Source organism: Crocodylus siamensis, chromosome 1 (assembly GCF_052110815.1).
Source record: "Crocodylus siamensis isolate JL-2025a chromosome 1, ASM5211081v1, whole genome shotgun sequence".
NCBI classification, from domain to species: domain Eukaryota; kingdom Metazoa; phylum Chordata; order Crocodylia; family Crocodylidae; genus Crocodylus; species Crocodylus siamensis.
The window spans coordinates 1217726-1242774 of NC_143395.1; the positions used below are offsets into that span (position 1 = coordinate 1217726).

Here is a 25049-nt window from a genome sequence, read left to right on the forward strand (position 1 = left end):
CAGCAATCCAGCTGTTTCGGCTCAGTTTGCAGCCTGTCCTATCCAAGTCAACTCAGGCTCTGAAGAAACTTCTGTGCCCTGGAGGTGACCACATGGGAGTCAAACTCAGGGAAATCCTTTGCTAGCATCCAGAATACTATGAAGACCATCGTGATAGAGAGATGCCATAGGAAACTGTTATGTTTGAGGCCTGAAGTTCTGTGCTCATTTAAGAGCTGGTAAATTAGCCCTAAAATGCCCACTGCCTGCTTTGTCCTGGAGGAATATAATGGCAATGTGCCCCAGCCTCCAACCCAGAGGGTCCGACTCTGGGTGGCAGCTGCAGAATGAGACAAGTTAGCCCACAAACCTGGCAAACTTCTGTCCATCCTTGTAAAGGCCTTCTTCCCCTTTTCACTCAGTTGTGGTACTGGAGGTCGGACAGGTGCTGGTCGTATCCCAGCGTTCCACTGGGTGCTCTGAGCCAGCATCTTAGCCGTTGCTTTGGTAACGGGATACCCCGGTGACTGGTGAGTAGCCCAATTTGGGCGAACTGGTGTTTTCGGGCCAGAGCCAAGGTCTGCAGAGAGTGACAGCTGGGGGAGAAAAAAAGAAATATTACGCTCTCCTTGGAGCCTGCAAACAAATGACGGTGTCTGAGCTAGAAAACCAAGACGTATCTTTGGTTTGGACAGGACATGTGGTTTTGCTTTCCAGCAGGGATCTGCCATTACAGTTCAAAGCACTTCCTCACAAGCAAGCTGAGCCCGGCATTACTTTATGGGTATCTATGTAGCCTGGGCAAGAGCCCAACCTTTGAGTGACAAAAGAAGCCAGTTAGTGCATGCAAGGTGTTTGCATTCATTGATTCTCCATGTTGACTCGCACCTTCATGCCCAGACTCTGCCTCTGAGAGACATGCACGCTACTCTGATTGAAATCAATGGACAGGCCCCCAAGGGAAGAATTTTGGCTGTTGGGAAATTGGCTGATCTTCACAAAGGAATATGTGGGGATCAGGTTATTTTTGTGTGTTATGAAGAATTCCAGCTGGCAACAAACTCCTCATTTACAGCTGCAGCGGTGCAGCAGCAGGGAGCTGGCATTTGTGCTAAAAACCCTTTGCACTTCTACAGCAGTTTTAATTTGAGAACCAAATGGCACCTAATGTACTAACTGGATCTCACTGCCTGGCGATGACATATCAGCCCCTGAGGTTGGGGTAGTTGCACGCCAGCAATGTCAAATGGACCCAAATCCCTGGTTCAGCTGTGGTCTGCAACAGCAAACATGCACTAGAAACTATCTACTTAGAAACTCTTTGGGAAGCATTAACCGCAGGTGGCAGGATGCAGACTTCAGAGCAACTTAGATTGGAAGATTGAGCCAAAAGGAATCCCATGAGATTCAACAAGGATAAATGCAAAGTCCTGCATTTATGACAGAACAAACCCATGCACCAGGACAGGCGGGGGCTGACTGGCTGGGCAGCTTCTCTACAGAAAAGAATCTGGGGGTGACAGGGTACAATAAGCCAAATAGGAGCCAACAGTGTGCCCAAGAAGGCTACCGGCATCCTGGGCTGCACTGGGTGGAGCATTGCCAGCAGATCGAGGGCAGTGATTCTTCCCCTCTATTCAGCGCTGGGGAGGCCACATCTGGAGTCCTGTGTCCAGTTTTTGGTCTCCCGCTACAGAAAAGATGTGGACACATTGGAGAGAGTCCAGCGAAGGGCCACAAAAATGGTGAGGGGGTTGGGGGACATGACTCCTGAGGAAAGGCTGAGAGAACGTGGCTAATTTAGGGTGTAGAAGAGAAGACTGAGGTGGGATTGAATAGCAGCCTTCATTCAGCTCCCTGCCGGGGGGCTGCAAAGAGGATGGAGCTGGGCTGTTCTCAGTGGGGGCAGATGACAGGACAAGGAGCAGTGGGCTCAAGCTGCAGCAAGGGAAGTCTAGGTTAGACATTAGGAAGAATTTTCTCATGAGGAGGGTAGTAAAACACTGGAACAGGTTACCCAGAGAGGTGGTGCAATCTCCATCCTCGGAGGTTTTTAAGACCCAACTAGACAAAGCCGTGGCTGGGATGATCTAGTTGGGGCTGGTCCTGCTTGGAGCAGGGGGTTGGACTAGATGTGACCTCCTGAGGTCCCTTGCACCGTCATTTTCTATGATTCTGTGACTGTTGTCCAGGGCTAACCTGCTGCATGGAAGTTACTGCTTTTCTGCATTTTCCCCCAATTATTTGATTTAGGCAGATAGGACTGGCAGGGGCCTCCTGAGATTTTGAGTCCAGTCCCTTGTGTTTCTAGGCCATCATTCACCAAAGGAATCCCCAAATCACCGTTTCGAACCCTCACCCATAACTGGAAGGAACAATGCATGAAACACCAGGAACCCCAATAACAGCTGATGGCAGGAGATGATTGAGTAAGACTTCATGCATAATACTCTGCTTAAATGTAGCAGTAAGTGGGCACATCTACATGAGATGTTTACTGCAAAGTAGACTAATTAGCTCTGCAGAAAACATCCTGCGTCTACACATGTGGCCCTATTAGGCCACAGGAAAATAACTAACCCTGCAGCAGGATAGTACTTGTAACTACAAATACTACCCTGCTGTGGAGTTTTTTACTTCACAGCACCACACGCATAGACACTGAAACGGCTGGCTTGGCACAAGGGTGCTTCGGTGCAGGGGCTGCCTGCCGGCCGGCCCTACACTGGAGCACCCTCATGTCCCGACCAGCCCCTCCACAGCATGTTGAGCCAGGTCCAAGCAGCGCCAGGCTGGCAGGCTGACCTCCTGGGCCTCCTGCCAGCTGGGGCTGCTCCAACCCAGCTCAATATACTGCAGATTCAGGCACATGTGTAAACACAGCATCTGGGAGCAAAAAACTATGGCATGAACTGTGCCAGAGTTTATTGCTTCACCTTAATAGCGCATGTAGACATGCCCAGTGGTGGGCAAATATCAATGGAAAGAGATGCTGGTGAATATGAAGGAGCTGGAAATGTCCCAGTGTCCCGATAAAGTGCATGACAATGTAAAGGAGATGGCATGATGGAAGCTTCCTTCCCATGGAGAAGGAGACACAAAGGCAGGTCGGAGTGGGTGCTGCACTGAGCTGACTGTACCTGCTTTTTACGCTCCTGCGTTCCTGGTGATTCCGCTTTCGAGGGCTTGGGGACAGGAAGGCACAAAGTGTTAGAGCATAAAGCCAGGCCGTGCATTTCCAGCAGGAGGGAGAGTCTGACCCTGCAAACAGCGTGCTGCATGATGTGTGCTGGCGAAACTACACGCGGGGATGTGTCACTTGCAAAATAGGGGCTGCAGAGGTGAGGGTGTAGAAATATATCCCAGACGGGACTGAGGCCTGTCAGCACCCAAGGCTCCTGCCGTGGCGCAAAACCAACCACGTGGAACACACTTGCCCAACCCTAAGACATGATTCTTGTTCAAAACACCAGCTCCTGCCAAAACGCCACGGGGGAAATTCTTATCGCCTCAGAATGCAGGCAACAACGTAGATACAACGGCCTCTGTCAAATGCTGTTATTCAGTCAGCCGCGGATGAGTTACAAGCTGAAGAAGCCTTGTGGGAGTGCAGCCGCCCCTCACCCAGAACAGAACACAAAGCCTTTAAGGCAATTAAGGCGATTGCTGAGGTTGCAGGATTTCACAGAGCTGTCAGGAGGATCAGCCTCCCTCATTTCAGGGCTTGAATTAAGTGTCTGTGAAATCTGGCACCAGGAGGTTTTGGCATGAAGTTGAGTGCTCCACTGAACACCTGCAGAACCCGCCGTGCTGGTGTTTTTCACAGAGACCCCAGAGAGGACTAAAGAAGGCTTTGTCTGGGAGCAGGGGCTCACTGCAGGGACCAGCGGGCCAAAGGAGTGGCCACCTCTGTCTCAGAAAGGGCAGGAAGGAGTCAGCAGCGGTCAAGGCACTAGGCTGAAGCTCAGAGGGCTGCTCTCAACTCCCAGCTCAGGTTTCATCTGAAGGATTGTGGGCAGGTCACTGTACCTCAGTTTCCCATCTGTAAAATGGGATAATACTCCCCTGGGTGATGAGGGTTCTGCAAGTGCCTGGACATTGTGGGTCCAGCTTGTCAGCCTCAATCCAATGCAGACCTGAGCAAGTGCTTCATTCTAAGAGTTAGTCCTAGGGGCCATGTCCACACAAGCAGGGGTGTGCATTTGCAGCAGCACAAATTTCTGCCTCTACTTTGTGCCACTGTCCATGTCCCTGCCCATGTGCTCTGCAGCGGGACACATTGTCCTGCCACTCCATGTGCTGCGGGGGGGCTGGCTGGGGCACAGGATGCCTTGTGCCCCAGCCAGGCAGGAAGAGGCACGTGGGGACAGGAGCAGGAAGCCTTTGGTTGCCTGCTCCCCCGGCTCCACACCCTGCGCCCAGGCCAGCCACTCCCCATCTGGCTGGGGTGCAGTGTGCCTCGAGACAGGGGAGCAGGCAGCCCTGGGCTACTTGCTCCCCCATCTCAAGGCAAACTGCACTAGGGAGAGAAAGAGCAGGCAGCCCTGGGTTACCTGGTCCCCTGTCTCCACATTTGCCCCTGTGCACGCCACTTTGGTGCGCTTTGCACTGCCTTTTTCTTCGGGGGGGTTTTTTGCTACCAGGAAATCCAGGTAGCAAATTTTGCCCTGGCACTGCAAGTCAGCAGCACCGTGCACAGTTTAACATGTGCAGTTTGTGGCACCATAAACAGGTTTGCGGCACCACAAACTGCATGTGCCTGCACATCTGGGTTGGGCCTTGGGTTTCAATGAGACAACTCACATGCTTGAAGTTCAGCACCTGCTTAATCCCTTTCCTGGATCAAGACGCAAAGGAAGAGACATGATGTCAGTGCAGTCCCGACATGTAGAGGGCCTGATGCATTGCTGAGCTATTTTGGTTTTATGCTGATGTAACTCCACTGGTGTCACTTTGGGGTGAAACTGGAGAAGCAAAGCAGTGAATCAGGCACACAGACTTTGCAAGCCCACATCCAGAAACAGGAGTCACGGGTATAAGCAGCAGCAGCAGCGCATGGGAGGGAATACAGCAAAAACAAGTAGGTGCTTGTGGCTCTCACTGTGACAATAGGAGCTCCACACTTGCAGGTGAGGGAGCAATTTGGCCTGTTAATCAGAAGTCCAGGCCTCCCATGCTGAGCTAACATAGTGCAAAACACATTGGGGGCTTTTCCTATTTCCCACCATACTTTCTATGACTTTGGAAGTGCAGCTGCGTGGCCTGCTCCAGGTCCATGCCCTCCAGCTTTACTGGAAAGAAAAAGGAGGGGCTAAACATGGACCTGGGCCAGAGGCTGCAGTGCTAGTAACTCCCATGCCCTTTGAGCATGGCCTGAAATGGTTTAACCCTTTCCTTTAGGTGTTCAACACCCCGGTCTATTCTCATGTGTAGAGACCACCAGCCCCCGGTCCTTATTCAGCACCCCTTTGCACACCTTCGTTGCCCAGTATGAGGCACTGTGGTTTTTCCCAGTCCGTGATTTCGCCTCATAAACCCCCACTTTTAACAGCTTCATGTTCATTTTCCTTTACTTTTAGCTGCCTGCGGCATTTATTTTTTTGTTTTTGTTCAGCATGTCTACAGCTTTCCCGAAGGATTTATTTTGAAGGTGTGAGTTTTAAGCCTCTTACAAGGGCTTGGTTGAAAGGCGAGTCTTTTAATGGCTTTCCCAGCATTACAGCAAACAGATTATTTCTGATGTTCAGTAACTCCATGCAGTATTTTGTGTGTTTCATCGGCCTGTGAAAAGCACACCTTTGCCATCTCACGGGGCTGGCAGGGTTATAGACTGAAATAGCGTGAATAGCTTCATTACTGAAAGCAGGGAAATCCCACAACTCAAGAGCAGATGAAGTGCATTTTTGATCTGGAAAGTGTAAGACAGTCAACCAGTTCCCCACAAAACTACTGGCATGGGGAGAAAGCCCGGGCTATAAAGACTCATCACAGCAAGAGACAGAGCCTTGTTCCAGCCCTGTCCATGATACTGCCCTCACTAGGATTTGTATCGGTGTACACCCCTCTGTCAGTCTTTGCATACTGATAAGGCTTGCAGGGCCTGGTGTGCTGCCCCCTGACTTCTCTGATCTCAACAGAGCTACGCAGTGGTAACAGGTAGGGCTGGGGTGAAACAGGACCCCAGCTCATGTAATTCATTTCAACTTTGAATGAACAGCACAGCAACACCTTACGTTTCTATAGTGTCTTCACTACATACGATACATTCATAGGATCATAGGACTGTAAGGCTGGAAGGGACCTCACAAAGTCGTCTAGTCCAGACCCCGGCTTAAGGCAGGATCATCCCTGACTAAACCATCCCATCCAGGTGTTTGTCCAACCTGCTCTTGAGAGTTTCCTTCTCTGCAGTACTGCAGCCTAGCCAGTCATTCCCCTGTCTGTATTTGTGCATGTAATTATTCTGTCCCAATGAGGATTTTGCATTTGTCCTTGCTAAATCTCATCTGACTAACTGTGGACCCTTTCTCCAGTCTATCCAAGTCATTCTGAATCCTAGCCCTGCCCTCCAAAGTGTCTGCAGCTCCACCCAACTTGGTGTCATTTGCAGATTTGCTAAGCATGCACTCAAATCCCATGGTCCAAATTCTTAATGTAGATGGTGAACAATACCAGGCCCAGGACACACCCCCGGGGAACCCCACTTGATACCTCCTCCCAGCTACATATGTGTCTCTTTCCCTATCTTTGCTACCAACTGCACTTATCATCTGGTAGCCCCCCCAGCCTCTGCAGGGTTCCTTCAACAGTTGTGGGCTGGTTTTGTTTCAGCTGCAGGTAACTGGCAACTGCGGAAATAGCTTCATGTTTCCCTGAATTACAACCAAACAAGGGAAGGATGGACACACACACACACCTCTAATGCTGCTCAAGACCTCATTGATGTAGCTGGGGAGGATTTCATCCTCACACTGGTGGTAGGGCTGAAATACTTGCACCTTCTGGATTTTGGAGTGCAGGCTGGAGACCTCAGGAGTGTAGGCCATTTTTCCCCTAAACTTAGGCACCATTTCAAGTCAAATGCACAAGGCCACCTCTCCCCAAAACCTCTACTTTGATTATTTGTGAGGCCACCATTGGACTGATGTAGTAATGGCTCCAGAAACAAAATGAGTGCATCTCATTGAGGTGAAACTCCTATTATAAGTCCCTAGAGCACGAGGGTTGTAAGACAAAGCCTGAAAACCCTTAATGATAGCAACTATCTGGAGCAGGCATACAACAGGGACTAGGAAAATCTTCCCCAAAATAATAACCACCTCTCAGCCTCAGTGATCTTCCTGCAAATATCCTTTGTAGGCCAGCTCTCAGGGGCTCTCTGCCTCTCATCACATTTTTCTAAGCTTGAAAAAAAATCCCAGTGCGCACAAAAGAATCTGTCCTTCCAGCAGCTCTTCACTGCCATGTCTACAAAAGCTTATCCCCAGATGCCTTCTGGAAGCCTGACTTTTTTGGATTGCTTTCATTAGGGGATGCCCTACTTTACCAATTGTGAGCACAATGAAACTTCAGCATGAGCTAATACAAGCAGCTTCCTCTTTCATAAGGCAGCTAGTATAGAGTGACATCAGATGGCAGCGATGGAGAGCCAGTCACAAATGCAAGAGGAAAGGTGCCAGAGACTTAAAGGAAACTGACTGGATGTTTGTTAAAGAACAAATTGCCAGGAGAGCTGGTCAGAAGTGAGGGGACAGAAGAGCAGATTGAGAATTTAACATCCCCAGACAGGTGATTACGATCCTGTTCCCCTGAGGTCAGAGCTTTGCCATGGACCAGGAGCTCTTTCTGTTCAAGTTCAGAGAAAGGCAGGGCTGGATGTAAAGCAAGGAGAGTGACACCTGAGGAACCAGCAGCTGTGAACCACTCTCAAGGGAGAGAAATGGTCTAATTTGCACATGTTCTAGCTAGGATCTTTGAGAGGAAAGCTGCATGCTTGCCCAGAACTGTTCAGCACAGGGGCCAGAGCACTTGACAAACATTAGCTAATTCTGCCTAGGTATTTATAGCACACTCGCTGCAGTGGAGGGATTAGGTGTCACACTGTGAGGAAGATATATTCATCCCCATGTTATAGATGAGGAAACTGAGGCACCAGGGAGGGACCGGGCTGTGGGGGCACAGGGCTAGTTGGTCACAGGCATGAGGCTAGTGACCAGCAGCCTCCCTCTTCTATCAGCTACACAAAGGGGTGGAGGGGGAGGGTCAGGGTGGGAGCAGGGCTTTGCTGTGTGCCCCAGAATACCTCTCTGTGTGCACGCTCTTATCCCACAGTAAGTGGAAGCTAGGCCACGGAGGCTAAGCTGACGTGGTTCGGCCTCCACTTACTCCGGGGTAAGACTGTGCACATGGGTGGCTACCACAGAGCACATGACCCTCTCCTCTACCCTTTCCCATAGGTTCATTGCCTCAGACCACCATACAAGCCCCTAAACAACAGAAACAAGAAACTCAATGAGGCCACAAGGCCTGGAACCCTCAATTCATACATGGAAACTCCCATTGACTCCACGGGGGCTCAGGCCCAGTCACTGCTGTACAGCACACCAAAGGCCACGGGCTTGAGCGCAGTCTCCAGGGGACACATCCCACATCTAGACAGGAGGATGTGCAGGTCTGGAGCATGCCTGAGGGTGCAAGTGGGCAAGGAGTGTTTGGGCCCTGCCTGCCATTGCCATGGTATAAATAAAGCCCCTCGGGACAACATGGAGGCCACTGTTTGGGGCATAGGGCCATGCCCACCCAAAGCAGTGAGTGCCGCTGTGTGGTGCCACCATCCTGGCACACTGGAGACCTCCTGAGCTAGAGGCAGGAGCTTAAGAGCAAGGATCTACAGGTAGGGACCCCATGACACATACACCAACTCGTGGGTTGTGCCAGCAGCTGCCTTCTGTGCACAGGGAAACTGGACTGTCTGTGCACACCAGCTGTACACTAGCACAATTCCAGTGTCTTGCAGGCAATACGGGATTTGCACTGGAGACATGAGAGGAGAATCAGGCACAGGGTACTTGCATGGGACTTCAAGGGAGGAAAGGTGTTTGCTATACTTTCACCCTCACCAGCCCAGTCAATGCAATCTCACTGGAGCAGGCGCAGATCTTTGACTATAACCAGTTCAAGGAGGGACTGTCATTTCCTGTGTGTTTGTACAGCGCCTAGCACATGGGGTCCCTGGTCTAGTTAAGGTTGTAATAGGCACTACAGTAATACAAAGAGCAAAGAAACTAAAGCAGCACCACTTTCAATCCAGCTGCACTGCCTGTTAGCTGAAGGCTAGCAGCAGGCCCCTGTCTAGACAGCGCTGCTCCTGGAATTGAAAGCAGAGGTTGACAAGGAAAAACATCTTGGCTTTGAGAGTTTCTGGGGTCAAATTCTGATCAGATTTGTCTGTGTAACCAGGTAGATACCCAGCCTTCACTGGGCTCTCTGGACCCAAATGATCCCTGGCCTAGCACCACGGTTAGCAAAGTCAGGGGCCAGTGATACTTGCCAGCGATTTTGCTTTCCGGAGCTTGTAGGATGCTTTCTTTTTCTTCTCACTTGCCTGCCGGCTCAGGTCTGGGGTGAGTCCTCCGCCCTTCTTTCTCCTGCAAAGTGGAAAGGAGCAGCATCAGCAGTTCATCCCCAACAACTGAGAAGGGAATTCCTGCCTGGCAAACAAGGCTAATGTGAGGGACAGCCCAGACCCCAGGCTGCTGTCTCCCCTCTGCCCCCATCTCCCCTCTGTCCCTTCACACAGCGTTGCCTATGTTGGTGTGAGACCCTTCTCCTGTGCGGCTCCTACCTCTTGCAGCTGTACTGCTATCCCAGCCACTTCCCGACATCCTCCTTTGCCCTGTCTGGAGCTCTCAGTTGCTCTGTCCCATTGCTAGCACTCACTTCTGGAAAGTGTTTTGGAGAGAAAGTCCATTTGACAGATGTAAGACAGAGTCAAGCAGACCTGTTCCATACAGATCATCTGGTTCAATGCAGGTCTGTATGAAACCAAATACACATCGCCTCTCTGTGACATGAAAGGCCATTTATCAAACGGCACAAAGTGTTTTGGGAAAGCGGCTCTGCTACCACACACCCTTTCATGTAGGAGCTACCTGAATGCCACAGGGCTGGTTCTCGGTGCAAAGCAGGAGCACAATGTCCTGGCACAGCAGCAGAGTCTGGCCCATAAAACTAAGCTGCTTTCTAGCATGTTTTATGTGAAAGCCGCACCAGACTACACGTGTGTGATCCCCGCTCTGTGTATGAAGCTGAGCCACGCACCTGTGAGAAAACTCCTCAATCGGTTTGAACCTGGCTCCTACTGCATTAGCTTGAATGGTTCCCTATCAGTGTAAGCATCATTAGCCTAATCTGGAGGTTCACTGATTTCCAGGTGTGCACCCATCTGACTACACAGCTATCAGAACACACACTCACATAAACCAAGGCAAGCTGTGATGCAAATAACGCCCTACCTAGCCTGCCTCTCATACGAGTCATTTCTACAACCAAGTTCATCTTTTGCTTCTCTTTATATGAATCTTACCAAAGCCAACATAACCAGCTAGATGGACATGACCCTTCTGCGCTGCGGAAGATGAATGATTATTGGAACACAGTCCACTGCAAATTTCTCTGCACGCTTACAGTAAATCCCAGCTGCAATGCTGAACCCTGTGGCCGTCTGGAACCTTACGCTGGCTTTGGGATAAAATTACAGTCAAATATAAATTTCCTGCAAGCTTTCTTGTGGGTTCTTCAGCAAATTTGCTTCAAGCTCCCCAGTGCCCCTTTTGTGGACAGTATGTGCAACAAATCCAGCAAACAGTTTCACAGGCAGGAAGTTTCACAGGAATTGCAAGTTTGACAATGGTTTTCTGTTATTTGGTTCAGGTTCTTAAACCACATCCATCACCATAGAGTCTACTCTCCTGTATAACATGTCTAGAAAGCATATTTAAATTCAAAATCATAAATATTAATGTCAGAAACCTGACTCTACGAGTGGCACTCACCCAAATGGGGAATAGAAACTTGTGTGACCTACCCATCCTGCAAAATTAACACCACCGGTTAGATATCAGGTGTTCACACGGATCTGTTCACAGGCCAGCTGTAGACCGAGAACAGTTCTCAGGCGTCAGACTATTTCAAATACCAAATTCAGGAAAATCTCCCCCTGGCTCCAGATGGTTCCCAGCCCTCCAAGAGGCAAACTTCATGTAATACATCACTCCTTGTGGATGCCTTGCTAAGCTCCCAACACCAGCACATCCTTTCTGTTCCAAAAGCAGTTATCCTAATGCTTGAGGTAAAGAAGAATCTCTGCTGGTTGTTAACAACATAGGGCCTATGAAACACAGGTGAGTAGTTCTGAGTCCAGCCCACCAGAGCCCGTTCATCTGAGATGCATTATTAGAAAATACAATTATCTATGTAGAAATCGGGGCTTGACGCCTGGTCATGCCTGGTGCTTGTGGTAACGACCATTTTGAACGTTCCTCTTCAAAGCACTCTAGGAATACTAACCCTCAGACCACCTGCTTTCAATGTCCAGCATGTCTTCAGGGCATCCCAATGAGACATGCAAGCATTAGTATCCTCTCTAATGGTTGGGAAACTTTAAGCAGGGAGGGTGAACGTCTTTCCCAACACGAGAGAGGGAAGAGGACTCAGAGCCAGGAGAAGAACTGGGATTCCTGGTTCCCAGTCTTATACTCAAAACCTATCTGTTTGTCTCACGAATGGTTTCAATGTCATAGCCGAAATCAACACTGGTCATAAACTTAAGCATTTGGGGCTGGCTGCAAAACGATCTGAGAGACAGAAGGTGAGATGAGGTGTTAGAGGAACATTGAAATGCATTTCCCTTTACACAAAAGCAATCCCTGTTCTGTTAGAAACGTGGCCTGGGATGCTGACAGGACAATTACTGGAAGTAATTTTTTCTTGTTAGTTAAATGTTCTGACACAATATGCAACTGGTTTTGGAGCCTGCCTGGGTCCATAAATTAAGTGAATGAGTGCTGGCTTCCAGAAGCTGGAGCTAAGGAGGCGGCATTCACTCCAGCTGACTGCCATCATGAAAAGTAGCAGGGGTCCTTCTCAAAGTACACGGGGCACAGACGTGGCAGGATTTCAACCTGATCCTGGAACCAGGATTCCTTATCCGTGAGAAGATGGGAGACAGCACTTTTGATTTACTGGCAGCAAGCAGCACAACACCAGATGCCTTCCAGCAGACCTGTGCAAATGGATGGAGAAGGTTCTCCACAGGTTGCTTTCCCAGGCACAGGGCAGTCCTGGAAATATCACAGAGTTTGCTGACTCTGTTCCAAATAAAAATGCATCATTTCATCTTTGCTTCGTGCCCCAGAATAGAGAAATTCATCCTCTCTATTATCGATTCTTGTTTGTGCATAAGCAGAAAAGCTACCTGAAAGAGTCAGTCGGAAAGCAAACTATAGAGAGAATATTGAAGAGCGACTGAGCTGATGATAGATCACACAGTTAATGCATGGAACGGTATAAATCATGACTATCATTTCACTGAGGGGTTTGGATAACACTTCCAGGCAATCCATCATTTAACTCCTGCCTACCTCTCTTCTCTGTGCTTCTTTCCTGCTGTGATCCAATAATTCCTTATTGTTCTCTTTGTTTCCTTCGCTCCCTCCAGCCCTTTGCATTTTCTTCTGCATCAGCCTGAGGTCCCCAAGGCCTCTCCATTATGCACTCAAAGTGCTATTACCTCTGTCTTTCAAACCCACCCCTGCATCCCCTCACCTTCCCAGTGATGCTTTTCAACTACAATGGCAACCTTCCCTCCATCACACACATTGCTCTGATTTTGTATGTACAGTGTTGTACTGTACTAACTTGTGCCCTTCAGACAGACAGCAAGAAAGACCATCAGAAAGAAGTTTCTTTCTTGGCTAGACTGGGTAATTTGGTACATGGACATCTGATACATTGACTACCTACTAATGCATTAACTTTATTAGGGTGTGAAAGTGGATCAAGACACACAGCTCTCCCCTGTAGTAAATTACTCCAGGTCTGTCGAAAGGTACCCAAATTTGTAGTGACCTCAATACATGAGATAATTACCCTGTGGAAGGTGTTGTGTGTCCACTCCCCAAGTCCTTAGCATCCTGGGGTAGCTCTTTGCCTACAGCAGACTGGCTCACTTACCACCTAATGGCCAGGGGATGCAATAAGCACCTACTAGAGGCAGCCAATTTGGGTGCTGACAGACGTGCAGGCCCCTGCCCTAACTCATGGCACTTTACGTAAAGTGCCATGAGTTAGGGCAGCCTCTGTGGGAGCTGTTTCCATCTTTCAAGATCTTTCTTCCAACATCTGGAGTCTAAGGAGACCACTGTGCATTGGGTCTTGTTCCAGTTTGTATTTATTTATTCATTAGTCATAAAGGCAGGAAACATGGTTTTTGTTTTTATATTAAATCTTCAATTCTGCAGAAACTTAAACAGATACAAGGTCAGAGAGCTCCCACTGACTGTTCCAACCAGAGCGGTTCACCAGCACCTGGGGGCTTGTGGATTGCTTCCTTTAGGAGGGCAAATTGGGGGTGGAGTTAGGTGTTTCTCTGATGTGATTCTGCTTACAGAGGAATTACACACTGTTCTGCTTCTCTGAACACTGTAGCACTCGAACACCTCGATCATGGTGCTGTGCCTCTTCCAACCAGCCCTCAAACACTCTCTTTTCTGGGCTTTTTCTCAGGGCACACTCCTACTGTTTGTTCCAGCCATCTCCTTGGTTTTCTGCTGTTTCTCTTGTCAGGAGCATGGCTCCACCAAAGCAATCCCCAGCCCTTCTGGGCTTGTATTCAGCCCACAGTAAAACTGGATTCTGGGATTCTGTGTGGTCTGGCTTGGGGCAGTTGCTTCAGCGCTCTTATTCTCTAAAGGAGCTTAATTATGTCTTATATTCATTCCAAATGAACAGCAGACGTTCCAGCCACGAGCTTCAAGGAGATTTCATCTATTCCCAATGTAGCTATTGAGCAGCCTGGGCACGTGAGCTCCTTTTGCTGTGTACCCCCCTGTCCACCTATGGAACAATATTCACGATAAATGGGAACCAAGAGACGAGAGGTCATGCATGGAAAGGAAGAGACTTCATTCATCAGCTGATTGGGGCAGGGCCTGGCCAGAAGCCTTGCTTCTTGTTTGCTCAGGGGAAAAGAAGGGACAAGTGGCAGTGGCAGCAGTCACTCCCCAGGCTCCAGAGATACATGAAAGAAAGACAGGGGCTCTGGCCAGATGACACTAAGAGCTCACATGCAGCACAACCAAGTGGGGGTGTGACCACATCTGGATCCACCTCTGGCCATGATACAAGGCCTGAAAGGTGAGGAGTCTGCAGCAAAGGATTCTGAAAACTATGTATTCGTCCAAGGGGATGAACCACCAAAACAGGGCAAGCCACCTCCAGCAGTGCCCATGTACTGCACAACCAGAGGAGCCATCCCAGGAGAGAGAGGTGGGAGCAATTACTTTCAGCGTAAGCGATATTAAATGGAGGTCCTTGATAAATGAACAAATCTCTGAGAATTCATTTCTCTCCCTGCCATAATCCTGCATAATTATGGATAAAAAACAGATTTGGTAGAACATTAGACACTCAGCAGCACAAGTGGTTACAGGTTCAAGCCCTGCACCAGAAGAGAAGAAAATATTCACTGTGCTTGTTGTAATGAACAACTCAGGACACTCTCTATTTATTTGTGGGCTGCAAACCAAACTGCTGTCTGGCCGGATCTTTAGATGGGAAACCCATCAAAGAAGGGATTTTCTCTTTCCTATTCATGTGTAGTGCCCAGCACACCAGGGCCTTGACCCTAATAGCAAAGTTCCCCGAGTATAAATATTTGGCATCAATAATAGAAATAATAATGCCCATTTTTAAGGACAAGTATCTCAACTAAAACAATCTATAACGTCTCTGGTCAGTCCTGTGAAGACAGCTGGGGCTGGCATTTTGAAACAAGCTGAAGAAAGATGGTAAGGCTGAATGCAGCAAGGGCTTTGAAGCAAGGGGACATGGATTAAAAATAATGATTCATAAAAGGTTTGGCATGGAGAGGTGGAATTTCTGCAATGCACAGGACAAGCTGTGCGTCTGGAGTGCACACCGGTGATCAAAGGATCCTTAATGAGTAAATTACCCCTGAGCCCAGAGAGATAGTAGGTGAGGGTGGGGAGCTCGCACTGGTGCCAATGCAGGGTCAGTGAACCATTTAAGTCTCACTTTAAGCCCTACTGGGAGAGTTTCACTGGGACTAATTGGCTCCCAGGCCTCTTCTGGGGCCCCTGTGGATGAGGAAATTTTATCCTGGCCTGGCTTGAGGGGAGGGGAGGGCAGGCATGGAGGAGGGGAGGTTCAATGCAACCTTGAGACCCTTCTCATAGAAACCACCAGCAAAGACTGACCATGGGTCCACCCAGTCCATTATTCTTTCTCCAATAAAGGTCAAGGCCAGATGTGTCACATGGAAGCACAAAACCTTCCCTAATGCCCCTCCCCGTGCAATATTATGCTATGGAAGAAAATGGCTTGCTGACTCCATGCAGTGACCAGGTAGTGCCTGAAGCCTGGAGATGAGTGAGCTGTGTAACTTTACCCAGGGCAGTGTAACCACAGATGCTAGTCATGTTTTCTTCATGCTTGGATCCAGGTTTCTTGGGGTGGATAGACACCAAGTCACAGCCCCATATGTCTTTTTCTTGTTTCACAGAGGAATGGAACAAGCCCCTTGTACCTTGCTGCATGAGTCAGAAAAGCCCAGCCCAGCAGCCTACCTCCAGCTTGCTTTGCAACACAACAGGAAAGTCAAAGAGAGAAAGTGAGTGCCTTACGCCAGTCTTGCCTGCTCGATCGGGTCATAGTTGTCCAGGTAGTTGAATCGGATGGTGTCAGTTGGGTGTTTATCCGATGAGCGCCATGGGGGCAGCTCTTTCTTATCCTTGTCCATCCTCTTCCCCAGCAGTGAGGCCGACTGGAGAACCGCTGCCAGGGACAGTTTCACCTCTGGGCCCTCTCTTGCTTTTGGCTGGACATCGATGACCACAAATTCATCTTTCAGAGGGGTCTGGTGGGAGAGATGGATAGGGAAAAATAAACCTCAGCACGCAGTTACTGCCCCATGCTATTGGCCCTTGCTTATGATTAATTTAGAGTAAAGCAGGGGCTCTTAGGCTGCTACAGACATGCTTATTCACATTGTAATTAGAACACTCCAGCATCGCGTCGTCATCATGTGCATTAAGCCAGGATCTGGCCCCATGGAGCTGGATCAGGGCAAATGAGAGAGGACTGTGGCCTGCAGTGCACCGGGGGATCTGAAGAGAAACTCATCACTGGCTGCTTTGCCCTCGTGGGTGAGCTGGAGGGTGGGGAAGAGGTGTCATGAGAGAAGTGTGATATCAGGAGAGACGGGCAGTAGTGAGACCAGTCTGGGGTCCCATAAGGCATGGGGGGGCTAGTGACAGAAGGCTGAGCTCTGCACACCGGTGGACTTTCTTTGTCCGAGGGGAAAGCCGGAGACCTAGAGGTCTGCTCCCTGTCCACCAGATTTCCACTTCCTCTCTCCAAACACAAGCGCACTGCTGCCTGTTAGGACTTTTGGGCCCTACATACAGGCCCCTCCTGGTTGAAGTCCTCTAATGAGGACTAGAGGGCTTTTCAAATAAAACAGCCCTGAGGTATGTAGCCCAGCTCCTCTGGGGAGGAATTCCAAGTCCTTGGAGACTGTGTGAAAAGCCTGCTCTGCTTCCAGTGCTCTTCATGCAGTTTCTTCCAATGGCTATTTAAGACAAAATGCTGAAGCAGTGTTAGGTACCAGGACTCACTCCTTCTTTGCCAGGCCTGTGTTCACCCCCCAGCCGTGTAGGGTCAGAGTCTCTCTTGTTTGTTCTCTTTCTGCCCCTGTGGCTCCTTCCTTCAGGGATGCCCAGTGGCCTACACTCAGCAGGAGGGTGCTGGTGGTTAGAGCACTCGCATGTGTGCTTGCAAGGAGGGCAGAGTTCAGCTCCCTTCAAGAGAAGGGAGGCCTAGAATTGAGTCTCCATGCTCCGGGTTGTAACCACTCAGCTCCTGGGTAAAAACGCAGATGCTACCACCGCCGTGCAAGTCACAGCATCAAATGATTGCTAGTTCCATTTGCTGGTGAACCACAGCAACAGAGTCACCACCCAGCCTCAGTGGTAGTAGACAGTGAACTGCTTCTGAGCATAGTCAGTAGGGCAGACTTAGTCACAGGGGAAGAAACTGGGATGCATAAGAAATGTAGATGCCTTAGCATGGTTCGGGCTCTGACTCAAGGCAAGGCGGACTCTCATTTTGTGACAGTGACACTTCAAACTGCACAAGTGCCACCTAGACACGTTCCTGGCAAAGGAAAATTCAGTCCCAGTTGTCTCCAGCATGACAGACGTACCTTGGGCCGTGTAACGTTAAGCTCCTTCACCATCTCGATGTAGTGTTTCTTCCAGATTCCCTGCTCAAATGGGGTCGGAGAGAAGTTGATGTACCAGCCGAAACGCAGGCACTTCAGCATCCAGAGCTGATCCAGCTCCGTCAAGTACTTCCAGTGCCAGCTCACCTGGGGAAGCCATGCCAACCAGTTACAAAAACAGACCCTCCTCCCTGTGATCCTAAAAGACATTTACCATAAGTAAGGACAGCAACATGGTGGGAGATGTGTTCGCTGTGTGTAAAGTTCTCTCCTATGTAGAAGGCAGACAAGGTTCTTCGGATGAATCTGATATCTTTTATTAGACCAACTTAAATAGTTGGAAAAAACATTTTAAGCAAGCTCTTGGGTTAAAAAACCCTTTGAACCCAAAAACTTGCTTAAAATTTTTTTTCCAACTATTTAAGTTGGTGTAATAAAAGGTATCAGATTCATCCAAAGAACCTTGTCTGCCTATGTTGTTAGACCAACATGGCTACAACCTACACCCCTTCTATGCAGAAAGCCCTTTAGTTCCTCATCAGCTCTATAGCAAGTGTATGGGTAGCATGTATCTGATGCATGCATGTTGCCCTGGTCCTCTGCACGAGGATTAGTGTCACATTATTTTAAGGATTGCTGCCTAGGATTGGCCTAAGCCAGCATCCCTGCCTGGCTGGCCTACAGCAACATCCCTGCATCACTACCCAATGAACATATCTCAGCATCAGCAATTCCTTTGTTATTTCTACTATTTACCAAACAGAAGTAAAAAGCCCTGGTCCAAACAGCCAGTTCTGAAGGTTCTCCGCCATGTTTGCAATCTTCAGGTCTACCTCACTATATGTTAAGTCAGACAGCACTTCTCTAAGCCTAAGGCTAAAGGCAGCCTTTCTTCACTTTTTCATCCTTATAGATGGCATGTATCCAGTGATGCCACGGGGACATATCTATCTGGTGTCCCCGGCATGTCCTGGCAGGGATACCTCCAGCAGGCCCTGTCCTCCTGCTCCCATCCACATGCCTCATACCCAGAAATGCAACAGCGACGCTGCTCCAGGGTTGTCCACAGCACCTGCTCTCAGACGCACTGTGGACCAAAATCTCAAGAGCAACCCCATGGGTTGGTCCTGGAATGGCCTCCCCACCTGGGTTTGGAACATGCTGGGGGAGTGGGTAGGCATGGACACCCTGCAGAGGTGACGTGGGTAAACCCAGACACTGCTTTCTGAGGCACGCATTTCTAGAACTTCCTGACTATGAATAGACAACATAGTCACAACGAGCCGTGGCACCAGTCACCTTATTCAGAAACCTTTTCTTGACCATCTCTGTTCCCCCAAGCTCAGCATGCACCACAGCACAGGCATTGCAAGGGATCCATCCTTTTTAAAAGTATTTGATACAGCACCTTTTTAACTATCACCCTTAGGCCAAGACATTCAACAGTATCTGGTGACTTCAGGAACCTGACTTGAGATACCTTGAAAGGGTATGATGTTCAGAAAGTGCCAGGCCCTGGCCTGCAGATAATCAGGCCTGTTAACATGGTAGGCACCTGAAAGCCGTGGTGACAAGAATCACTAGTTACTTTTGCAGATCTTGGCCATGATACGTAACACTGCCTTAAACTGGGATCTTGGGATGTCTGAGATGGAGTCAGAGGACACTTGCAGATTGGGTGTGAGAGGACAGGGCTTGTTTCTTGATAGTGGCCCATGCTATGTGTCTCAGGGCCTTCACAAATAAATGACTTCAGCCACAAATGTGGGAAAGTGGTCAGACTGGCCAGCACAGAATTTATTGGAAAGTAAAACTATTCCTGCATTGGAATTAGCAGATTCCACAGAAAGTAACATTACATGCACGTATGCAGTTTCAACACTTTCACATCTCTCATGTCCCAGGCTTGGCAGACAGGTGTGGTATGGACATGTTGTTAAATGATACGAGTATCACCAAATCATTTCCTCCCTGCTGGCACTTGCATGGAGTCTCTTGCACTGTTGCAAAGGGCCCTGGCACAACTGTACTGTAAAGTTCAGGGGTTTCCTTATGGTTCTTCTTGTACCTCACTTGACTGTCACTCTTACTGCACTGCAGGTTTGTGCTGCCTTTTACCTGTGCACATCGGCAGAGGCTCCGGGGGTCCAGGAAAGAGAAGACATACAAAGACAGTGTTCTGGGCAGCTGAGTGGTGAAGTCCAGGGCCTCGACAGGCACCCGCTCCTGCAGCTGCTTCACACAGAATTTCTGCTGCGCCAGGGAGCAGCGCTGGAACAGGTCCACCAGGATCCTCCGCCGCTGATTGTCTGTCCACTTGTCAAACTGAAATAAGGAGTTTCAGGTTGTGCAAAGGGAGGGGTAAAGCCTTAGGCAAGGTAAAGGGAGCTTTTGCTTCTGGTGACCCATTCCCAGGCAAAGCAGATGGAAATCACAGGCAAACAGAAAGGCTAAATGAGAAGAAACTACAGAACCCTGCAGCACATGACACAAAACCTTCACAGATATGAAATGGGCTCTTTACTCTCATGAGTGGTCTGAAGTGTTACCTTCACAGGACTACTCCTGGAAGTAAAGACATTTCATACACAGGTAATTGTAGGACAGCAGCCTGAGTGAGAATGATGTTTCCTATACATCCCTGGTGACTATATAGCCCCAATTACCAGAGTGCCCAAGTGCCCTGTGGGCCTTAGCGTGGCTAGTCACACAAGTGCCCTGAGCACTAGGGAAATATTATCCCCATCATTTTTCAAGGGGACTGAGCCAAAGAAAGGAACTCACACATCAGATCTGTGGCAGAACACAAACTAAACCTGCATCCCCAACCAACTACAACCAACCTCTTCTCAGCCTCTCCAGCACAATGTGCGTGAAGAGGATTAAAGTACTCTGGTCTCATCTGTATGAGGAAGGGTGTATTTACACAGTCAAATGATCCTGTATTTCTTGATATAGGGGCCATGATTATACTGTATGTCAACAGCTCTGGGCAAGGGATGTGCACACAGAGTGATACAGCAACAGCAATAAAAGACATTTTGTGTGTGCAGGCAGTAAAACCTGGAAGGGAACAGGAGCCTCCAGGGATTACCAGTGGGCTTTCCGCTCTGTATGTATGTATGACTACTACCCTCTAGGAGAACAGAGCTAAGACTAGGAAAAATATTGGGGGCACCTATACACAAGCAGCAAGGCTGCTCTGATGCACTGTAATTAATTGAGTCTGCTGGAGCATGAACATTACTGTGCTCCAGGAGACTCCAGGGTCTCCTGTATCAGTGCCCCGCTGCCATTTTTAAGTGCAGGGATGCTGATACACAAGATGCTCTGGGTGCTTTAATTGGAGGAGCTCTTGACGCCTCTGTAATTAAAGCACCCCACCCCGAAGCGCATGCATAAACACCCTGGGAGAGCATTCTGCCTGCAGTTGGCAGTAGTGGCTGTCCCCTCCAGAGCCAGTGAATTGTTGAAATACAACAATTCAAGACAGCAGCTTGACCTGAAATACCACTTGCCTCCTTTTGAATTGATCACCACAACCCCATTCCTAGCTGCAGGCAAAGGCCTGCTAGCTGTATTACATTTAATGGAGGTGAACCCTCCTAGCTCTTCTGTGTTGCTCTTGGAGTGCTGTTTTCCCTTATTTATTTCTTCTAAGTGTATTGACTAGGCCCCATAATCCAACCTTGCAAGGCTGCTCTCAGCACTCCCCTTACCCATCTTCTTTATAGAGAAAATGACAGCATCTTCTTTATAGAAAAAATCCTTGTGCTTTAGATAACTCCCATGGAGTCTGAAGGTACCAGATTGGAATGGGCTATGGGGGGTTTTGCCTTCCTCTGTAGCCAGGGCCATGGCCTCTTCCTAGGAGCCATACCACAGGGTACCGCTAAGAAAATAAAACTGATTTATTCCCTTTTTTGTTTCTTTGTGATGACTAAAGAAAGCCTGGACCTATCGCAGTTAGTAGTTTTTTCCTGCTGGTTTTCCCCAGTAAAAGTTCAATTCTCATCTACCCAGCCTTTCCTGGTGATATTTTTTATTGGACCAACTGTGCAGCTAGACAAGCTTTTGAATGCAAGACATTCTTCTTCAGGTTGATTATTAATGGCATTTATTTAATTCAAGTACCTAAAAAATCAGTTGGTAGGAAGGATTTCTTTGTTAACGATTAAATAAATCTACTCCTACTCCCAAACACATCTCAAAGAAGTTGAAAAACATGTCCAGCAAAACCATGAAAGACCTGGCATTCCTCAACTTGGTAACCTTAGGTAAAAACAAAAACAAGGAGCACCTTCCAAATGTTAAAGTCTTTTTTATTCATTAAGAAAAAGCGAGGCAAGGAACAAACCGATTTTCCTCTTTTGTATGTCACTGTTAACATTAGCAGGAGACTGCCAGAGTACTGAGGGAAAATGAAGAAAGACTTCAAGGTCTGGCCCTATAAAAACACACCTCTGAGAAGATGAAACCATCAATAATTGGCAATTCCCAAAGGTCCAACACAAGTAACAGACATAAGGTGGGTAGTTTATTGTCTTCCTCACCAGCAGCTCAGTTGAAGTAACTGAAACAATCCTTTAATAGATGAGTATATTTGCTCTTAACCCTTCACATGCGTCGTGTTTGGAATAGAGCTAAACTGCATTATCCCTGGAGTCACTTTGCTGATGGGTGTCCCCAGAGATGTCTGGGCTTGCACTGCAAATGTATAGTCCATCAAAATCAATGCAACGCGCTCAGCAACACAGGGAGAGGGTAGCATCTTTTCCAAGGGTTATATCCAGCAGCCAAACAGTTAAGCGTATTTAATGCGTCCCTTCTTTCACTATTACCAAGCACAGCCCTACCTCTCTACGCAGCCTCCCCTTACATTTGATCACATTAATCCCACTAGTTTAACTAGTTATTCCTTGCGAGATGCCGAGCCATCTCTGTAACTGCTGCTAATGTCAGTCTTCCCCTTTTCTGTGTCTTTCTCTGAGCTCTGCAAAGGTCAGTGACATGAAGCCACACTGGACACTGCCTGGTAAATGTACAGCCTCAGTGGACATGTTGCCAGGGGCCAGCAGTGAATGAACCCCTGACCTTTACCACCAAGGAGCAAGGGATCGCTTCAGCTGAAAGGGACCTCCTTTCCCTAGATGGAGTCACTGATCCAACCAGGAGGAGGAGACAGCTTCATTAGCACTAAACCAACAACTGACATGGAGGCTTTTGCTCATAGGTGTTATCATCACATGCACACAAAGTGACCACACACCCTGTAAACCTAGAACTGGATTCTCTGGTCCACTAAGGCTACTTTCTGCCACAAAACAGTGTACAGTGGTCTTAAAGTACAGGGAGATGTTCAGTACTGAATCCCACCATGCAGCTAGCTCCCAGCTCTTATCCTCCACCAGTCGCCAGTGTGCTTGCAGAGTGGAGAACCATACCCTCAAGAGTTGAAAGATATGGACTTTAATAGCACCCTGGGACTCATTTGGGAAAGCAGAGCAATCGCTCCATTAAGGAGAACTATTCATATTGCTATGTAGATGGAAAGGCACATCACTTTGGAGAGGCAGGGGATGTCAGATTTCACAGCCTGGTGAAGATGAGGAGCAGGGTGGCATTCACAAGAATATGCTATCATTGCCCTGCCCTGTGGTGCCTACTGCCAGCTTAATTTAGACACAACCTTAAGGCTTTATGAAAAATATCCTCTGCCTACTGCAGAGTTTGCTGTTTCCATGTGCTTGAAGCTAAAGAAAATGGAAGGAGGGAGGGGGACCATTTTAGCTTTGTTCTCTGAGAGCCTGGACAGGTGACACTTTTCCACCACAGTAACCAGCATCACACCAGTATAAAGAAGAAGTGGACGGATAACACACTGGGACAACTTCACCCAAGGTAGTGGAAAATTGACCCTGAAAGAACCAGGGTCAAACTCACCTGGTATAAGTTCCACCTGTTGAGCTGTATCCATCCTAGGCGGCCATCTGTGCAGGGGGCTGCAGTAGATGACTCAAATTACCTTCCAACCTTATTGTAGGTGCATGATAGATAGTATCTGCTCCCCTGCGGTCCCATGCAGAACTACAGTAATAGCCAGTGGGTGGATCTACACTTGAGCTTTAATGCACATTAATTAGTTTCATAGGTAGACTTGGAAGGGACCAGAGCAGATCATCAAGTCCGACCCCTTGCCATGGGCAGGAAAGAGTACTGGGGTCAAACAACCCCAGCAAGTTGTCTATCTGGTCTCCTTTTGAAGACCCCCAGGGTAGGAGCAAGCACCACTTACCCCTTGGAAGTTGGTTCCAGATCCTAGCTGCCCTGACTGGATGGGTCATATTCGACCTGGGGGGAAGTGGGCAGTGGGGCCCCCCAGGGCTCGGTCCTTGGGCCTGCGCTGTTCAATTTCTTTATCAGCGATTTGGACGACGGGGTGAAATGCAACCTGTTTAAATTTGCTGATGTTACCAAAATTTGGGGTGAGGTGAGCACGCTAGTAAGGAGGAAAAGACTGCAACAAGACCTGGATAGGTTACAGGGGTGGGCTAGCAAAAACGATGCGTTTCAACACTGACAAGTGCAGGGTGCTGCACGTGGGCAGTAGAAACCAGCAGCACACTTACAAGATGGGAAACTCCCTTCTTGAGAGCACAGAGGCAGAAAGGGACCTTGGAGTCATTACTGACTCCAAGATGAACATGGGCCGACAATGCGAGGTCTTGGCTGGCAGGGCTAACCGCACCTTGTCGTGCATCCACAGGTGCATCTCGAGCAGGTCCAGGGAGGTGATCCTCCCCCTCTATGCGGCACTGGTCAGGCCGCAGCTGGAGTACTACGTCCAGTTCTGGGCGCCGCACTTCAGGAGGGATGTGGACAGCATGGAGAGGGTCCAGAGGAGGCCACTCGCATGATCGGGGGGCAGCAGGGCAGGCCCTATGAGGAGAGGCGACGGGACCTGAACCTGTTCAGCCTTTACAAGAAAAGGCTGAGGGGGGATGTGATGACTGTCTATAAACTCACTAGGGGGGACCAGAAGGGTTTGGGAGAGACCTTGTTTCCCCTCATGCCCCCCCTCCATAACAAGGAATAACAGCCACAAGTTGTTGGAGAGGAGGTTCAGATTAGACAGCCGCAAGAACGACTTCACGGTCGGGGCGGCTAGGATCTGGAACCAACTCCCAAGGGAAGTGGTGCTGGCTCCTACCCTGGGGGGCTTTAAGAAGAGGCTTGATGCCTACCTGGCTGGAGTCATTTGAGCCCAGTTTCTCTCCTGCCCAGGCAGGGGGTCGGACATGAAGATCTACAAGGTCCCTCCGACCCGACTTCTGTGATTCTATGATTCTATGACTCTGAAGTAGCGCCTCCTGATGCCTAGTCTGAATCTACTCTCCATCAACTTATGGCCATTGTTCCTCGTTACTCCTGGTAGCGCTCGGGGGAACAGGGACTCTCCCATTGCCTGCTGGTCCCCTTTGGCCAGTTTATAAATGGCCACTAGATCCCCCTCAGCTTTCTCTTGTGGAGGCTGAACAGGTTCAGGTCC

At 48.9% G+C, this 25049-nt stretch overlaps 1 protein-coding gene across 3 annotated transcripts in view; it reads right to left on the reverse strand.

The window, feature by feature from the left end:
• FBXO16 (F-box protein 16) overlaps window positions 1–25049 on the reverse strand; it is a 61235-nt gene that overhangs the window by 3686 nt on the left and 32500 nt on the right. For all 3 annotated transcript variants that reach the window (XM_090025305.1, XM_090025128.1, XM_090025216.1), the window contains 5 exons: window positions 19619–19825; window positions 17483–17647; window positions 15903–16135; window positions 9530–9626; window positions 350–575 (listed from right to left, as the gene is read on the reverse strand). In XM_090025305.1, the coding sequence (XP_089881431.1) occupies window positions 350–575; window positions 9530–9626; window positions 15903–16135; window positions 17483–17647; window positions 19619–19825 (928 nt within the window). The remainder of the gene's footprint in view (window positions 1–349; window positions 576–9529; window positions 9627–15902; window positions 16136–17482; window positions 17648–19618; window positions 19826–25049) is intronic.